Consider the following 19,668-nt stretch of genomic DNA (forward strand, 5'->3'; position numbering starts at 1 on the left):
TTCGTTCTGGCCATTCACAATTGATGAAAAGGCAACAATTTGAACTTTTCACATTTTTTTTTAATTGTTTGCATTTACAGTACTTGAGCCAACAAATGAAACAGATTTAAGAAAACGTGCATTTACACTGGAATGAAAACAGTTAAGGCACAACTTAACAGGGGAAGTGTCTCACAACAGTTCCATCATCCAGTCACAGCTCAAGGTATCCAAAGTCGAGCGATCCCAACTCTGTGAGAGTTTTTACTCAATCTGGTAAACTACGAGAAATACTATACAAACAGTAAATCTATACTAAGTCTCGTGTCTCTCTATGTACAAACTAAATGAGCATTACATCCGGAAAACTCCAAAACGTGTCTTCGTTGTTGGTGCATTGAGTGCTGCACTGAGGCTTAGACCCAAAACCATACGAGTTTCAGCAGGATCAATAATCCCGTCATCCCACAGCCTGTAAAAATAATAAAGTGCTCCACATTATTAGATGGCACATTACTCCTCACTCATGCGATACTTCTTGCGGTGCTTGTGCAGGACTATAATCAATTACTTTAATAGAGTGTCAAGGTTTTGTCTTCCTCTCTTTGGATGACTCCCTCCCTTATAGTCTAGGTTTAAAGATTTGCATTTTTTTTCCTTTCTGCAAAGTATCAGATTTGTATTCTTTTCATACCTATATTTCATTAAAGAGCAAACAATATGGCTGTTGTTAATATAATATAGTATATGTATATTATAAGCGTATCATCAGATAAATGATTATAATAGACAAGCAAGTCCTGATATTTAAGAAACTAATAGCAGCTCCTGCTTAAGTTGTAAATAAATGAAGACATAAATCAGTTTTCAAAATTCTTACTCTTTTGCAGTTAGCTATTTTTTTTTATTCATTAACTGACGCTTCCACAGCAAGCAATTCTGATACAACTGGTTTCAAGCATTAATGACACACATAAATTTGACAAGTGCTTTCAGGGTAGCTTGTGATTAATTAGTGTGTAATGGGGCCTTGATTGCCCCTTGGCCTTTCTCTTTCTTTATATTTTATACAATTAACTGTAAAAATAAGCACCGACATGCTCTGAAATGTCTGTTTAACCTTCATAACTATATTGGTTTTTAATGTCAGTGAGGCAGTTTCCAGTTAGATAAATATGTACAGTATACTATCCATCTCATTTTAAGACGCACATGTAATCACCGCATGAGGATTTGTACTCTGCGCTTACAAACACACAATGAAAACAGCTCAGGGACTAAATGAAAAGAACACAGCTCTTATTATTTAAACAACAGGACATCTGATGCTAAAGAAAAACATCACAGCATCACTGGTCCTGCATGAATAGTCTTGTGGTTTCTTAGTTCTTGGAAAATAAGGCTAATGTGAGATTACTGAAAAGAGTTTAAAAAATAAATTATAAACACATGCTGGTGGCCTGTTGATAGTTCATTTGTGGCCAGTGCTGCCATTCGAGAAACAACATTTTATCTTAGCAACAGTAGTTAAACCAATTTTGGAAATTCAAAGACTCAGTTATGTGTAGTCCTTCATTTTATCACACACATCCCTAAAATACAACATATTGGATGAGCAGATCTCACCTAGCACTGGAGTAATACGGACTGCCTTCCTCTTCAAACCGCCGCACGATTGGCTCCTTCATGGCAGCCTCTTGCTCTGCTGTGAACTGTGAATATATTGAGAAAATAGAATTAGGCAGTAAGGACCTGCGCCAGAGGCGTTTTAAAGGTTGTCTGAATTATTGAAGGTGTAGTGAAATGTAAAGCTGAAAGCACACAGCCATTTCATTTGCCATGAAGGTCAATTTCCCCAGCTTGAAAACACCAAGCCAATCTTTGTGAACACAATAAAAACAGATCAAACACTGGATAAATAACGCAAAGCTAATCTTTACTGATTTAAATGGGCCAAACTCTTGTAAATATCAGAAACAATTTTTTTTAAAAAGGGGGAAAAATACAAATTAAACAGCAACAAAAATATAAGAAATGGTATGAAGAAAAACTGAATTCATTAGACTGTAATTCATTTCAAGGTCTCTATATTGGACTGCTTTAATTTTAACCAGGAAGACGTGTTTTCACACATAAACTCATCGGCCTAAGTTATCCTTTCTCACATGAAGCACATAATCAAAGATAAAATGCTTCAGATGCATTCTCTCTACTGGAAACACTTCATTTGAGGGGTACCTAGTGTAGAGCCTGCAGGAGGCACGACACATGACACCATACTTGCTGGGAATTCACTGCACAATTACCCCTGCTGCACTCACATGGCTGCAATCGGACACTGCAATTGCACTAGGAAGATGACAAGGAAAAGACCATCCTGTGCTCTAAACCAGCGGTCCCCAACCTTTTTTGCGCCACGGACCGGTTTACGCCTGACAATATTTTCACGGACCGGCCTTTAAGGTGTCGCGGATAAATACAACAAAATAAAACTAGTACCGGTACCGAAAAAAAGAAGATTTATTCATAACACACGTGAAAAGACCAAGGAAAACTGAGTTAACGATAAAAACGATAACAAAATAACGCTGAAAACCGATAAAAACCCTGAAAACCATACATTTCACACCTGAGCCTCAACTCTCGCGGCCCGGTACCAAACGACTCACGGACCGGTACCGGTCTGAGGCCCGGGGGTTGGGGACCGCTGGACTAAACAACTGAACCAGATATTTGAGTTCTCACGTAAAGTTTCACTTATGTTGGTTAATCACAAAGGAAGTTCTTATTTTGGTGGAAGTGATGAGTGGTGCAGGCTCAGAATACTATCAATTGTGTTTTCGTGGGGCAAACAACTGTAGTACTGACTGTACACCTAATACATGTTTAACATGAAAGCTGTATTATACTGTATAATTTAATAAGCTCTCGGTAGATCAACCTGTGTTCCCCTGTGAAGACAAGTAGAATGAAAGCAGAAAAAAATAAGAATATTTGATACCTGTTCAAAAATTGACCCAATGATTAGTTTTTACAACCTTTTGAGTTGAAACATTTTAAACATCATCAAAACGGCTGTCAGCAGGGCACTGATGTGAGGTGTCATTCTGAAGCTATTAATGCACTGGTTAATAGCCCCATAACAGCATACCTGACACAGTTTAATGACAGCCATTTGATGGCTACACTATTCAGGATAAGTCATCACAGTCACACTTAACACTGAAATTATTTCACTGTGCCATGTCAAACCATTATTGAAAGAAAAGTGTCTTTCATAATGTTTATGCTGTTGGCAGGAAACCCACTAAAGTCAATTCAAGCCTTTCCAGCGGAGCACAGATTTTAGTCTGCCGTGTCAAGCGATTAACATGAATCATTACCTCCTTTCCCTCACGTGCCCTCTGATCCTTAGTGATGGTAGCCAAGACAGTGGCAGCTTGCTCACCACCCATTACAGAGATTCGGGAATTTGGCCACATGTACAGGAAACGTGGGCTGTGAGACAAGAAACAGTGTCAATTTGAGTATGTTTCGAGAGCCAGACTAGTCACCTAGATCACAACCAATAGGATAACAAAAGAAACCTTGAACATCAAAAATATAATTTGAGAGACTAGGAGGGCTTAACCTGGGGGAAAGTACTTCTTTGATATTTCATAGAAAGACTAAGGGAGGGTGAGTATCAGCTCCAACTTTCCAAAACACTAAATCATTTATGCTTATTTCAATTTACATGAGGACGCTTATTACAGCTCAAATAACCTGATAGGAATTAAACATAAGTGTGCCCACAATAATATTACATGCTTAAAGCTATTTGAATGGTAATTTTAATACTGTTAAAGCCATTTTTTCTATCCAGAGGGAGCTGTGCAAAATCTGATAAACTTCCTCAAGTGATTTCAAGACTTCCATCCATCAATCTATCTACCTATACAAATACATTGCACTGTGTTGTAGAGTGCTCTTCACTAAGGATGCTACACATCAATAATTCAGCTTCTTATCACTCCTAGTCTTTAAAAATAGCTGACAAAAATTAAAAAGACAAAATAATGACACATCCTCGAGTAATAAATGTCACTCAATTTTGATTAAAATTTATTTTTTTTATTTTAAAATACTTCTCAGCTTTGAAAGGGTTCCACTTAGAAAGTCTCTTTTACTGTTACAAAAGGTCACTACCACCTACACGCAAGAAGTCCAAGGCTATCTGATGCACAAAATGAAAGGCGATTGCACTTTGTACATTTTGTACACTTGAATTTCGCAGAGAAGCAGCTAATGTGTTTTGCAACAGTTCACAATGAATTAATTTACTTTAGCTGTTACCAGGGCTGCGTTTTTATTCCAACAAACCTCTAATCCCTACAGAGAATTTCTTCATACCTGTAGGCTCTGCCACACATGCCATAGTTTCCCGCACCATAGGAGCCGCCAATGATAACAGTAATCTTGGGTACACTGGCACAGGCAACCGCAGTAACCATCTTGGCTCCATCCTTGGCAATTCCTCCTGCTTCATACTCCCTACCCACCATGAAGCCTGAGATGAAGATGAAGACAAGAGATAGCCTAAGCCTGTGTTGTTATTTCAAGGAAGAAAGTATGACTGTGTTAATCTTAAACACTAAATAAGTCAAACTGGGAGATTAATGAAACAGATTTGTACATCATATAAGATTTGGTTATGATGTAAATTATAAAATTATCCGTATGATCACAGATCACGTTGCAATTAAAGTAAACAATATTCAGAATTGTTTGCCGAGTAACAAACAACATCTAAACCCCACAACAGAACAAAATTACAGATGTAAATAAAGCCCAAAACGCTGAAGTATTCCCACCGACCTGTTATGTTTTGGAGGAAAACAAGTGGAATGTTTCGTTGGCAGCATAATTCAATGAAATGCGTCCCCTGAAAAGAATTTAAGATATTCATTACATGTAGTACATTCTCAGACCTAAAGAACAACTGCCCAGAGTTCAAACATCTATTACCTTAAAATAGTACAAGATGGTAATGATTTACTTTTTGGGCCTCTCAAGAAATAACCAAGAGACCATAAACTTTAAATGAACTGCCAAAGGAAAAAGATGTGTAATTTTTTAAGAAAATATATTCAAAGCACACAAGTTCATCCTGTGAAGTGCTCGAGGTGAAATCTGGGTAATAACCCACTGAAAAGTTTGGATTGCATCTGGAGTTTGTATTTTCACAAGAAGATGTAAACTGTCACAATGTTGCCTGAGGTGATGCTTTTGAATCTTGCATTACATCTGTTAATACAAAAATAAATAAATAAATAAATAAATAAAACAAGTAACAGAGTTCATGGCCTCTCCTTAATCCATCCAGAAATAACAGAAACCAGTTACTTTAACAGCGAGCTCACCTGCCGCTACACTCACTTTGTATTTGCTGTATTCTAGTTTAAATACGAAGGAGGTGAATGGCCTTCAGTTATGTCAGAAAAAAATCACTGCATAACACAGAACTGCCAGGAAATATTGAACAGACAAACACACACAAAAGACTGTGTGGAGACAACTCATTTCCATATATTTGTATTGCTGAATTACTCAGGTGTTTTCTTTATTTTGGCAGTTTCCTCCACTGGCTCTCTTTCAGTGAAGCATATTGTTGTGTGTTGCAAAGTGCAAACAACAGTTGGGAACAATGTGAAATATGACTGCTTCTCTGTGAAATTATTCAATTTCAATTCAACTTTATTTATATAGCGCTAAATCAAAACAACATTTGCCTCAAGATGCTTTATATTTTAATGTAAAGACCCTACGATAATAAGAACAAACCAACAGTCAGAAACCCTCCTTTGAGCAAGCAAGAGTGAGAAGGAAAAACTCCCTTTTACAGGAAGAAACCTCCAGCAAAACCAGGCTCAGTCAGGGGCAGTCATATACTGCCAGCAGCTGGGGGTAAGGGAAGGGAGACAGGACAAAAGATGAGTAGCTGATGATTAAATGCAACACACTCTTTATTAGTATAAACACAAAGAGTGAAAACAGATGAGTGAAGAAGAACTATAAGAACAAAAGCCTAATCTTAAAAAAAAGAGGGGGCCTCTGTCTCACAAATCCCAAACTGGGACCTGGTTCCGTAGAAGAGGGGCCTGAAACCTCCTGTTCTACATTTAAATACTCTCGGAAACACAAGTCAGCCTGCAGTCTTAGAGCAAAGTGTTCTATTGAGATAATATGGTAGCATGAGGTAGTATGAGATAAGATTATCTATAACATTGCTCCTGAATGTGTGAACAACAGAAATCGAATCGTGTCTCTGATACCTCTCCCTTTTATCAACACAGAAAAAACTGGAAAAAGCTTTTAACAGTTTAACAGTTAGCATAATGGAAGCCTGGGCATGTCTTTAGCGATGACAGCGTGTCTCAGAAATGCAGGTACTGTATTGATTTTTCTTGAATATGCTCCCCGAGCATGTCTGTTCCACATCTTTGTCTGAGGCACTGTATCAGACCCTTTTGAAAGTAATTATAGTGACGAGATAGCCAATGCTTATAATGTCATGTTGAGACCTCGCAAAAAATAAAAAATAAAAATGAATGAAAGAAATCTTCGTTCAGGTCAAGCTTGTAATCCAATTCAAAACGTGCTTAGAAAAACTTATTAGTCTATAATCACAAATTCGGCCCCTCATCTTCCCTAAGCCTTTATAAAGTTCAGCTCTGTGCACAGCAAATTGGCTTGAGAATTAAGTGAATTACACTGAATGAAAATTATTACTGTTCTCCGTGCATGGTTTCTAAATGCTATCATATTTATCAGACTACTCGTGAAAGGATGTAAAGGTGCATTTTAAGGCTTCTTGCATAGGAAAAACACTGCAACTCTACTGTGAATGAGAAGTGCAAAAAACCTACAAACAGAAAAATGTTGGTGTTCATAAGCAGCAAATATCTGTGGAGCACGCTATCTTCGCACAGTGTTTAAAGTCCTTGACATTTTGAGAGGCACATAAACAGTACAAAGCTCAGTCTCCTGGAAATTCAGCTTTTAACTTTGTATAGGTTTTATTTATTTATTTATTGTATTGTTTTTGCAGATAAAAGACCGTTTTTACAGTTTGATTTATCTGTAGCTATAAAGTGCCTTTACCTTTTTTGCAGACTCTGAGAACAAGACTCCATTGTTCCCAATGATTCCAACGGGATAACCAAATATCCTTGAAAATCCTTAAAAGGTACAAATTTACAAGAATGAACTCAAACAATGGTTAGGTTTTAAATTTAGAGAAGAAAAAAAAATCATCCATGTCTTGGAAATTGAAATCAATACTAGTTCACATACCTGTAACAAGCGTGTCTCCATAGAATGCCTTGAATTCATCAAATTTACTGCCATCTACAATTCTGGCAATGACCTGCAATCCAATCAGTAAACAAAAGTTGTAAAAAATGTGATGCAATATCAAATAACACAGATAGTGACAACTTTTCAACAATTTCTACTTATTTAAGTGATTTTCACTCTGCTAAAAGCAATGCTACACTTGAAGAACTCCTGTAAAGAGGCTGCACTCAGTTGATCTTACAACCTTAAATGGACTGCCAATACTATTCTACACTACAAACACTTTGGCATCTGTAGAGTAAGCAGTAATTCTAGCTCGCGGGTCTACATCAAGAATCAAAGGGCACAAGCTTTAAACCAATAGAGAATATCTGGCAAGCCCTGCCACACAGCAGAAAAGCAAAGTGACTGATGCCAGCCACCTTATTATTGATTCAGCTGCTGATAGGAGAACATGACAACTCAACATTGTTTAAAGTGCATTCTGAACCTCTGACAGCCAGATTTATAAATAAACCAATCAAAATTGGTTTATTTACAAATCTTAAAGCAGTCATAGCACTTCTACATTGTGTAAATCAGTCTTTTGGCTGTACTAAACAATGAGATGAATGAATGATTTTATTATATTTGACTCACATTAAAGAAATAATATCATAGCAAAGAAAAGTCGTATTATTTATCTCACCATTTTAAGCTAATTACTAAGGGGTTCAACACAGTAGCCTACAAAATATCCAAATAAGATTCTGAAATGTTCAGAAATGGTAAAGAAATCTTCCAAGCAGTCCTGTGAAAAGCTTAGTACACCCTTATTGCTTCAAAGGAATTCCATAGGAACAGGATAAGTAGCAGCCAGGTGTTGCTAACCAGAAGTATTTGATTTACTGATCATCAGCAAGTGTGACCTATAAAAGCAGAAGCTTTGAGAGTTTGTTGTGATTTGGAGCTGTATAAATAAAACTGAACAGAAATTTTCTAGTCTGGAATATTCAGGTGTGTGTTAATACAATGCCACAATCTTCCCAGGAAATCGAACCAAAGTTCAGGCCGGGCAATGCTCTAGCTTCTAGCAGATGCACCGATGGTAAAGATTTCCAAATCTACATCGCATCTTTCTTGAGTTATTGTATTTACAATTGTGGATGTCCACACTGCCCACCTGCCCGCTCACCCAGGAGGGTGATAAACAATACTCCATCAGCCTTTTATTTCTGTGGCGTAAAAAAAACCAAGAACTTCATCTTAGATTTTACAGGGTCCAGTTAGCATGTTAAATGTTAACATTCATGACAGTACAATTAGAAAAACAAAGGACTTGTTTGTTAGTGCAGCCTGGAGAAAGCCTCTGCTCTCTGAAAAGAACATGGCAGCACAGCTTAGGTTTAAAAAGTTGCTTCTGAACAAACTACAAGACTCCTGGAACAATGTCCATTGGACAAAATCAAAGTGGAGATGTTTGGTCATAATGCGCAACACCATGTAAGGTGAAAACCAAACACAGCAGATCTGCACAAACACCTCACGCCAACTATCAAGCATGGTGGAAGAGAGATGATTTGTGCTTGTTTTGCAGCACTTTACAGTCTCTGAGTCAAGCATGAACTCCTCTGTACACCAGTATATTCTAAAGCCAAATGAGGCCATCTGTCTGACAGCTAAAGCACGGGCACAACTGAGTTGCGTAACGGGACGACGATCTCAAGGACAGCAGAAAATTTACAACAGACTGGCTGAAAAAGAAAAGAATCAAGGTGCTGCAATAGCCCAATAAAAGCCCAGACCTCAAACTGATTGAAATGCTGTGCAGGTATGTTAGGAGAGCTCTGCAGAAATCAATGAACTGAAGAAATGTTAGAATAGTGGGACAACAATCCACCACAATGATGTGAAACACTGATAAAGTCACACAGAACATTATTACTCCAGGTTATTGCTAGTTCTACAAGCTAGTGAATAATAGGGTGTAGTCCATCACAGATCTACACATACTCCTGTGAAAGTGTATCACTTAATATAGAAGAAAATTTTTTTAAGTGCGACTTGAAACCATCGTTCTGGAAACTGGGCAATTACCTCTCTGACATCAAAGTTACGTTTCAAGTTGTCTCCGACTATGCCGTAGAGTTCATCTGCAGGATAGAGAGGACTCTCAGGAGGTTCTATAGTAACCTAAAGTAAAAAAAAGCAAACAAAAAGACTCAGTGTCAATGAAGCTACAGAGAAAACCGTTTGATTTAAATTGTCGACTGTAAACAACAGACTGACCTCGATATTTTTTCTGTAGTTGAGGCTTCTCACTGTCTTTCTCGCTAAATGAAGAGCGTGGTTATCGTCTAAAGCATAGTGGTCTGTCACTCCAGATTTTCTGCAAAGTAAGAAAAAACAAAGGCAGTCATTGAAAATATTACCTCATAAATCATTACTGTGGCGAAAAAACCTACAGTACTTTCTATGTAGTACATAGTGTAGGTAGAAAGTTTCCTGAACATTTTATGTTTTCCATGAAAGGGTTAATAATCGGATTGCGTTCATTTTTATATGAAACAAAGACAATGCCCAAACTGTATTTTGTTAATTGGTTCAAAATAAGAAAGAAAGAAACTGAAACACTTTAATTACCCAAGTCAAATCAAATCCTTTGCTATGACACTCACAACAGAGCAATGATCTTTGAGATGTTTATATAACTTGTCTGGATTCCAATTGTGCCTAACTTAGTTAAATAGAAATAATCAGGAAAGGCACACACAGCAGACTGTAGATGAAAAAACCAAGTCATGATGTCGAGAGAACTATTGGTAGGTGTGCTAGATTGGATTGTCTCAAAGCGCAGATCTGGGGAAAGACACAATAATATCCAAGAGAACAATAACCTCCATCATTCTTAATCCTGGAACAGTCTAACCTAAATTTGGCTGCTCAACCGAATTGAGTCATCTGGGAAGAAGGACCTCGGTTAAACAAGCAACTAGAATCACACAAGACTAACCTGAAGCATACTGCCAAGAAAACAATGGTGTTGCTTGGGGAAAAACTCTGTCAGGGTCCAGACCCGAACCTAATAAAGCATCTAGAGATGTCTAAAAAAAACCTGGTGAAGCTTCTACCAAACAACTATCAAGAATAATGGGACACGTGTCTAAAATGATGGTGTTCCAAGCTTGTAGGAACTTTCCCAACATGACAATAAGGGAAAATAACAATAAGTATCTGAATATTCATGTAAATGGGATATTTGGATATTTTAGTCTTTTTCTTTTGTGTAACAACACTTTGTCATTGTGAAGTACTGCCTCCTGATTGACACAGAAACAAGGAAAGTGAATTCGCTTTAAGGATCTGTATAACATTATGACTTCAGTAAGAGAACAACCTACTTTTCTATCAACCAAGCATGTAATTAGCATCACTCGAATACCCAAACTGGACGTATAACACAAGGGCACAGAGGACATTAAATCGTCATTTTCAGGGATTCGAACATCAAGTCCTGATGTATATATTTTGCGAAAACTATTTAGCTATTTCTTTGGTATTTAAAAGTCAAGATGAGAGCTAATATTGAATCGCTATCCCACATATCCCATAAAAATGATCTGTTCATACTTGCAGTGTAGATCAGCACCACCAAGATCTTCTGCAGAAACTTCTTCCCCAGTGGCAGCTTTGACCTATTAAAGAATTATATTACCAGGAAATATGCATTTCATCTCTTGTATTCAGTATGAGTTCAAATATATAGCTTGCTATATGAACAAACATTTAGCTCTATAAAATGAAACACAATATTTGTCTCTTTTTCAGTTACTCTAAATAATAACAGAAATAATAAGAAATTAACAAACCAGTGGAGGTCCTCCAAGAAAAATGGTTCCTTGCTTCCGTACGATGATGCTCTCGTCTGCCATTGCTGGCACATACGCTCCTCCAGCAGTGCAGGAGCCCATCACGACAGCAATCTTGAAGAGAGAAGAAAAATAGTTAGGTCTCATATCAGACATGTACAATATTAAAACATATCCTTCAGGCATTTTCAAAGATATCTTCATTACTCTGCTTTGAATAATTTGCATATGATTAGGGGTTTTTTTTCTCTTTAAAATTTCAATTAACCTTGTGTGCAGTTATAATGCCACCTATGACTACTCCATTAGCAAAAAACAATCTGGTTATAGTTTCACTTGAAAAGTTTAAATACTAGAAACAAAATGGCCATTACATCACTGAACAACAACTTTTAAGCTATGAGTACTGCAGACTTTATGATGCCTATTGGACCAGGAATGGTATTCAATTTAGATGTGGGAACTACAACTCTTATTTCAGGTGGGCTCATAGAAACATTCCATTTTCAAGAAAACCACTCTTCCAGAAATAAATTCTGAACATATATTATTCTGCCAAGAGAAGGAAAAACTCCAAAAGAACATTACATTGGCCAAAACATTTTATAGCTCTGAAAAACCTTTGTCTTCCTGCAGATGAATTTGAAAACAGCTTTCTAACTAACACACAGTGAAGGTCGGTTTGGTGAGCAATACATCCTGCTTTTTATCATCCTTGAATCAATAGAGATGTGACTGCAAGACAGGTGCAAAACCGTGCACAGTGCAAAACCGTGGCAGTTCTCTTCATCATCATATATAAGATGGATTTGAGTAGCCTGCAGGTGCAAAACATGAAGAGCCTTCAAGCGTGGAATACATTTGAATATACCACCTCTGCTCTTTGATATTTTTCTTGTTTCAACAAGGATGTAAACACATGTATGGTTGAAAAAAGAGAGAGCTACCAGAACTGCAAAAAATACAGATACCGAGCAGTATAATGTGATATAACCCTGGTGATAAAGGCTCTTCTGTGTTCTTAAATAAATATTAAATTCAATTTAATACAGTTTATCATATGATTGCTGTCAATTTCTGTTCATGGAAGCTTTTCCCACAATGTTCCAACAGGCCATGAATGCCCCTGCTGCCATAATTAATTTCTTTTGTGTATCTGTCGCTCAGTATTTTTATTGCCTTTGCCTTGCAGCTAAATGACCTTTGCCCCAAGACAGCATGGTGAAAAAAATGAAATAATTAAAAAAATACTTAATAGAGGACTGTGACTTTCGTGTATATTAATTTATATTGCCTTCTACACGTATAGAATGAAAGAATAACAAAAATCATTATTTAAAAGGTAAACAAATATACCGTGGAAGCCCAATAATGGGCTTTAGTAAAGATGTAATCGGGGGAGGCAAGCAAATTATAAAGCCACTGCGTTTTCTCATGCTGCTTTTGTGCCCATTAAATGAGTTAATACAATGCATCACCTGTGCTATTCCCTCTGAAGACAACCTGGCCTGGTTGTAGAAAATGCGCCCGAAATGATCTCTGTCTGGAAAGACTTCAGCCTGCCTGGGCAGGTTAGCACCGCCAGAATCCACTGAAGGAGATAAAAGCATTAGCATATTCAAAGAACTCACTTATTATAAACATCTCGACTATAATTAGATTACAGAGACAGACTTCCCTACTATCCTCAGGCAGGCATTCTGGGATGTCTCTGGTGTAAATATTGACCAAAAGAAAAAACCAACCCAAATATTAGGATTTTTCCCATAAGGTCCTTAAGAAACTGTTATGGGGTTTTAAGCCCAATACTGATACTAATATTTGGTGATTTAAAAATCTGATATACTGGACAATGGGTTTTTTTTTTTCAGATGTGTGAAACAAACAGATTTCCCCAGCAGTTATTTATGAGTGTTTACTAAGATATAATGAAAATGTAGTTTGGTTTACTGTTACAACAAGTCATTGATTACTCATTTACATTCTGCCAGCAGCACGGGTAAGCTGGTTTGTTGTGTTTGTGGTGAACCAAATAAGTGTTGTCAACAGGGAAATTGCAGAGTGTCCTCTGGTGGACAAACTATGCAACACCATCAGTCATAACACAGTTAAAGTGTTTCATCCATCTCGCTCTTAGTTTTGAAATGTTGATTTTTTTTAGCCATTATATCATATTGCATATATCAGTCAGGCTCTACTTGCGCAGGTGAACACTAACCTTAACCCAACAGTCCTACTGTATTTTAAAGTTAAATTCTAACAGGGACAGTAGAAAATTATTATTACTATAATTTTTTTATTACTAATAATTATTATTAATTAATATTATTATTCTTTGATTCTGTAGATAATCGTTTATTGGTGTTTTACAAACCCTTACAAATATGGAGATACTCACCCAAGTAAATGCATGGCAGATGGTTCTGCTGGGCTATTTCTTGTGCACGAAGGTGTTTCTTCACTGTAATTGGGTAGTATGTTCCCCCTTTGACAGTAGCATCATTTGCAACAATAATACATTCCACTCTATGAACATTTAGAAAAGAATGAATAAATAAATATTAGATTATGCACCTGGGGTACTCAATTGAGATTCTAGTGGAAAACCTACACTGTAATTACTTTGGATCTGATCCTGTGGTTAAAAATACAAATTTTCATCTGTGACAAATTATTAAACGGAACCATTTTTACATATGATCATCAGAACGAAACACTTTCACTATTTTTTAAAGGCATTACATTCAAATCTGGTGAATATCAGAAACATTTATAGCACTTGCCCTGAAACCCGCCCAATTCCAGTAATTATACCGCCTGCTGGGACTTCCTCTTTTCCATACAACTCATATCCTGCAAATTGGGAAAATTCCAAAAAGGGAGACCTGCAATAATATGAAATAAAAGCGGGGAAAAGAAGACAAATTCATATCCATACATCCATGTTTTTCTGCGCAAGTTCATTTAAAATAGTACATTTTAATTTAGAGAAATATTATCCTCTTTTGCTTCTTCTCATTGTACAGAGAACTGTACTGTAGACACCATCAGACATTTAAAACTAGTGATGCCACAGTTTGTGTAAGGACTAATTCTAGGACAAAAGCTAGGGGGGATGAAACAGCCATGACTTTTAAATCTGTGACAAAGACAGAAGTAGGCAGTAATACCCTGGATCCAGCAGTCTGTCTATGCGCTCTCTAGGCAACAGTTTCCCACGGGAAGTATGAAGTCTTCTTGCTTTTTCTCCTCCTCCTGAATTCATTAAAAAGTAATAAATTAATAATAACAAAATTACAAAGTTAACAATTTGAGAATATTTTGTACTACTACTACTCCTGCAAGTAGCATTGATGACAGTGCTGATGGTTTAAAAAAAATAAAAATATAAAATTACCAAGAATTGTTAATCCCTGGTGGGACAGGCTTTTATTCATTTCTTTGTGACTTTTGTAGTTACTGATGTTTTTCTGTGTGCCAGTAGGGTTGAAAAATAAGCGAACGTGTACCTCGGTCGGGGTCACAACTTTCTGTGTTTTACTGAAAATCATTTCTATTGTCACTTTGAGCACATTTATTCCTTTTGTTGGGTCAATTAGTTGCAATGTTTTGTCATTTTTTTTTAGTCATCATTTATTGAAAAAATAAAAATTTGAAACCTTATTACACCTACACTTTTTACAGAACTTGCTCTAAATAGCAATACTGTACTTTTATAACTAAATTTCACCAAAAAGAGAAAAAGAATTAAAAACAAATAAACAAGAGAAAAACAAATGTTTTATAAACAATAACAATCTTACACAAGTCTTATATTTCTTACTTTTATTATACAGCATAGTAGACTACACAATCATAATAACTTCTACATTTTTTAATATGTCTTGTCTACTGCTTTTAAACATAACTTTTCTCCTCAGTTCCAGCTACGCCTCTCTAATAATAGCAACCTCTCATTACAGAGTTTGGAAGTAGATTATTTTAAGTTTTTTACATTATGTTAAGCTCAAGTAAACAGCTAACTATGTGTTAAATGGCATGCAGTTTAACACATACTCCCATATAAAAAGTGCTTTTTATGCATTTACGTGTTAGAGCAGGTCCCTTAAGGCTTAATCATCTAAAGTGGAACCTGATTACTTTACTAGAACACATAGGTGTAAGCAATGATGTTTGGGCAACAATTTCATCACCCAGATTGCCTGAACTCAGGCACTAATTTGAACTGCTGAAATGAAAACACAAAGTGATGAATTTATCTCTGGGATAGTGTGTAACCTGCTGTGTGCGAACACGTACCCAATTTAATCTTTTCTGTCTGGCTTTTCAGCTCATCGAGAAGAACTTTCATTCGGTCATAATTCTCCTAAAAAACAAAAAGAGAGAAATTCATTTGTTAGAGTTTCCTCTTAATCCAATTTCTGTAAGAGATTTGCACTAAAATAAGAAAATGTAAATGATGATGATGATGATGTAAATGCTCTCCAGTCATTTGTTGAGTTTATTTAATAGAAAAAAACTGTACTCATAAATATACACGGATTAGTGTTTAGTTATGTGTTCCAACAAATTGATAATTTTATTAAAAAACACAGAAGAGGTCAGCAGTTTGTGGAAGCTCCCATGTTGCTCTGCCAAACTGAATACAATGGACAAGACGGGCATCACCATTCTGCCAAATAACCTTTTATATGTGTGGCCAGAGACGGACCACATACATGGTACGCCAAAGGCAGAGGAGAAGATAACACACAGGCAGTACAATGGAGGCATTTTAATTCCTGTCTGCACCTTCAGATTCAAGATGTGATATGATTTAAGGATGATACCTATGGTTTATAAACAGAGAGTAGATCTTGTTCACCAAAGAAGCAAAAACGTGAAGGAGCAAGCGGCATGTGGTTAGAAACTCATCCTCATCCTGCTCACCTCAAGCCTTATTTCCTGAACTGAAGTCAGGGCTCTAACACATGGAAACATGCTTAAACATGCTTAGATATTCCCGATACTGTCACAGTTACTTATTGTCATCATACTGGACAAGCGATCCTCCGATCTCTGGACAGCTGTCTACAAACCAGCTAAACAACAGCAACAGCTGGTTATAAGCTAATATTGTGCCTATTAATATTATGATTGTCCTAAAAATCACACTTTGCCTCTGACAAACAGTTTGATTGGATTCTCACCTAGTGAGAGTTTATTTGCTAACAGTCTGAGTCCAGCGATGTTAGAGGCACTTGATAAAACAGCAGAAAACAGCAGCAAAGACAGCAGTGCTTATAATTGATAAGTTCAGGATACCCTCAACAACTCACCTCCAGAAGTGAGCTTCATCGATTTGTATTGGACTCCTTTCACAAGGTTTTGCAGCCTCCTCCAGTAAATAAACGTGGACATATACTACACGCACCTACTACACCTACACGCACTACAGATTAATCGCAGCCAGAGTTGTTTGTCCTACAGTGGTCAACATAGCTAGTACTATGCACTTGAATTGGTTAATGTAAGAAAAAAAATTCAGTTGACTGCAATCGGCAATCGACTGATACCTCGTGACATGGTGAGATTTTTAAACAGTTTACCTTCAAGGGCAGTTGATCATCTTGTATTTTGAAACTTGTAAATCACATAGAAATTGTGATTGACAAAAACATGCTGTCATAAAAAACAGATTAACTGTTGAATTGAAACACCACTCAACCCCAACAGTAACCTGCTATTAACACCAGTCTGATTCATACAAGACATCTGTACCTGTAACTGGCCTCCAGTAACTAACCCTTAATGGCGTAAGTGAGAAAGCACTACAGTCCTTGTGTGCATATGAGAGACAGAGCCTCTCTGCAAGAAAATTGGTCTGTCTGTATTGCCATCCAGTGATTTTTTTGATGTTGTATTTAAACAGCTGATGATTGCCACTGAGGATAAATTGTTTTGTGCCATTGATATAATCACAAAATTATAGCTTCAAACTAGCAACTTTAAGCAATAAAACATCAAGCCTCACTAATCAGTTATTCTAAGAAGTGTATTGTTGTTGCAATGACATGCAAAGCTGTTATTTGTGTCTTTTACTTTCAGAGGTTGCACCTTCACAGTTAGACTGGTAGACTTTTTTGCACGCTGTTTAGCTCCACAACTCACTTAATTCTTCAGCGCTGATATTGCTGATAAATTCTTAGCTTTTAAGGAGTCTGACCTCTAGAGTGAACTTCAACATAGGGGACAGACTAAACAAACACTTTTCCTTCGTGTCAGGTTTGGGAACCTGACACGAAGGAAAGTTGCCTGTCAGGTGTAAAACACCTCACCTGGATGCGTCTGAACTCTCCGAACTGTTACCTTACTGTTTGACTAGCAGGCGTTAGCAACAAGCTAACCTACCTGATATTCAGAAGTCTGTTTATCAGGCTGTGAGCCCAGTCGAGCGACTTTATCTGCGTGGTACGCTCTTGTGCAAGCCAACGGCAGACTCCTGCAACGAAGCAGCCACGGTCTGAATGACTGCAGGATCATTTTAAATGTTCTCGACTAACTTAACGGGATCAAATTTAGCAACTGCTAGCCTGCTAGGTAACCTAGCGGTAATCTTCTTTTGTGGTTTTTGGCAGGGGAAGTAGAGCTCCATATCGCCACCTTCTGATTAAAGAAACGGTTTACATGTGCAGATTTGTGAAAATGCACCACATTTTTATGAATATTGCTTGTTTTTTGTTACTTCTAAATCCTACAATTATGTCATATGGTTGAAATATTTAAATCAAGCTCCCTATAGCGACCTTTTCTACAGCTTCACACAAATAGTGTAAAGAGGGGTCTTAAATGCAGCATTTTCTATCACTTTAGTTTTTAAACTTACTTATATATAGCTCTGATGTGCAATTCTTTTGTCAAGCTGTACTGTTTACATCCTCCAAAATCACATATTTATATATAATATAGATAGTCTTATACATATCTACATATATTTATACATAAAACATAAAACAGTACTGCTGTAACTGAAGTAAGCACTGTTTCATATTTGTTGCATCAAATTTAGAGTGGCAGCTAAAACCTTTTGTGGCATGTTCAGTCACCTTTAGGTGTAGCTTTTAAATTCTTTCTCTAGCCTTGTGATGGGAACAAAAAACACCCATCTAAACATTTTCTCAACTATCTATTGTCCATAGAGGCCTAAGTTGGTAAATTTTTCCTCAAGGTTGTAAATCGGCTTCTGAATAAATTTTTGCAGATCCATTTTCAGATGGAAATAAAAAAATTAAAAAATTATGCATCGGCTCCAAGGGCTAGAACTGCAAACTTCTGTTGATATTTCTTCTCTGAAAGCATGAGACCAAGCAGAGCATCGCACGTCAAAGCTGCCATCATGTGGATTTTAAAAGCACTACAGCTGAGCTGAACTTACATGAGGGTGTGTGCTTGCCTTACTCTTCTTGTACATTATTTACACAGTTACACTCTGGGGATCTGTCTTCCTTGTGAAAACAAAAAATCCAATTTTAAAATGAAGACTCAATTCATTTCTATTTATATATCACCAAATCACAACAACTCGTCCATCAAGGTGCTTAAGTTGAAAACGGGAAGTTTTCAGTTTGGCTGATTGTTAGGATGATCATTAGAGTAATAATGTAGTCGTTTCAATCGGGTAAATTGTCTAGGAAATGTATTCAGTCAGTGTAATTTTACAAAAAGTGTTTGTATATTAGAGAACTGTGCCTTTCACACAATTATGCAGGTTAAAATATACAATTCTTTGAGAAAAGTCAGAAAGTAACTGATCTGTTGGTATTAAATGTGCATTTGTTTAAATGTGAACTGGACTCATATGTGCATGAATAATGGCATATTCAGAATGCACATCTTTAAATTCTTAAAAAGGTGTGCACTGTACATTTCACAAACTGTGGCCACAAATTGGTCTTTTACAACATGCTAAAGTAATACTGAAACCAATGCAGGGAAAATGCCTTGCCTTGTTTAGAAATGGGAACTAAAGTTGGTTTTAAGTGGGAATGGGAGTTAGCCTAAAAGCTTCAAAAAGCATCCCTTCTGACCTGAGTGCTTTATTCGAGGTAGAGTAAAGTACGGGCTGAAGAGCATTCAAACCAAGAGCTTTTAGTTCATTTGGTTTTAAGAGGCCTTTCTCCTCCAACGCTCCCACCTATTCTATCAGTATGCATGGAAATGTCCATGACCTCCACTCAAATGACTGCTCCTGTTTTCTTAGGGAATATACAATCCTCCACTCTCCGTGTGAACTTAAACCCTCTCACTCATCCAGCTCTCTCTACTTTTCCGTGACCCTTGAACTCTTCACAGCAGCAGCCGTGAAGTGACAGAATAGATGTAGAGGCATGAAAAGCCTCTTTTAAAGTAAAGCAAAAAAGAAAAAGCTAAAACATTTTGATAGCTGAGAGGTTTAGAAAAATGACTGAATTGCAAATGAAAAGGAAAAAAATAGAAGGCATGAAACTGATTAATTTTTTAATAC

General features: G+C 36.9%; 1 protein-coding gene across 2 annotated transcripts; it reads right to left on the reverse strand.

Annotated features, from left to right (window-relative positions):
• Positions 1-38: 38 nt before the first annotated feature.
• On the reverse strand, positions 39-17,780 carry mccc2 (methylcrotonyl-CoA carboxylase subunit 2). Of its 2 annotated transcripts, none has more exons than XM_085180330.1 (17): positions 17,556-17,780; positions 15,465-15,531; positions 14,336-14,420; positions 13,949-14,050; positions 13,564-13,691; positions 12,644-12,756; positions 11,166-11,279; positions 10,927-10,991; positions 9,586-9,685; positions 9,394-9,489; positions 7,315-7,387; positions 7,123-7,199; positions 4,837-4,903; positions 4,372-4,528; positions 3,363-3,477; positions 1,606-1,691; positions 39-451 (listed from the first exon to the last, which is right to left on the reverse strand). In XM_085180330.1, the coding sequence occupies exons 1-17, from the start codon at positions 17,685-17,687 to the stop codon at positions 334-336; spliced, it is 1,695 nt and encodes a 564-aa protein (XP_085036456.1). In that variant the 5' UTR covers positions 17,688-17,780; the 3' UTR covers positions 39-333. The 2 variants fall into 2 exon arrangements, with proteins under 2 accessions (XP_085036456.1, XP_085036457.1); XM_085180331.1 differs by lacking the exon at positions 17,556-17,780 and adding an exon at positions 16,484-17,529.
• Between the last annotated feature and the right edge of the window lie 1,888 nt (positions 17,781-19,668).

The sequence above is a fragment of the Neolamprologus multifasciatus genome, chromosome 12 (genome assembly GCF_963576455.1).
Source record: "Neolamprologus multifasciatus chromosome 12, fNeoMul1.2, whole genome shotgun sequence".
Classification (NCBI taxonomy): domain Eukaryota; kingdom Metazoa; phylum Chordata; class Actinopteri; order Cichliformes; family Cichlidae; genus Neolamprologus; species Neolamprologus multifasciatus.

Coding starts and splice junctions, on each gene's coding strand:
- mccc2 (XM_085180330.1), bottom strand. CDS start 17,687: ATGATCCTGCAGTCATTCAGACCGTGGCTGCTTCGTTGCAGGAGTCTG. Junction 15,532..17,555: donor AACAGACTTCTGAATATCAG/GTAGGTTAGCTT, acceptor TTTGTTTTTTAG/GAGAATTATGACCGAATGAA. Junction 4,529..4,836: donor TTTCCTCCAAAACATAACAG/GTCGGTGGGAAT, acceptor TCTTCATCTCAG/GCTTCATGGTGGGTAGGGAG.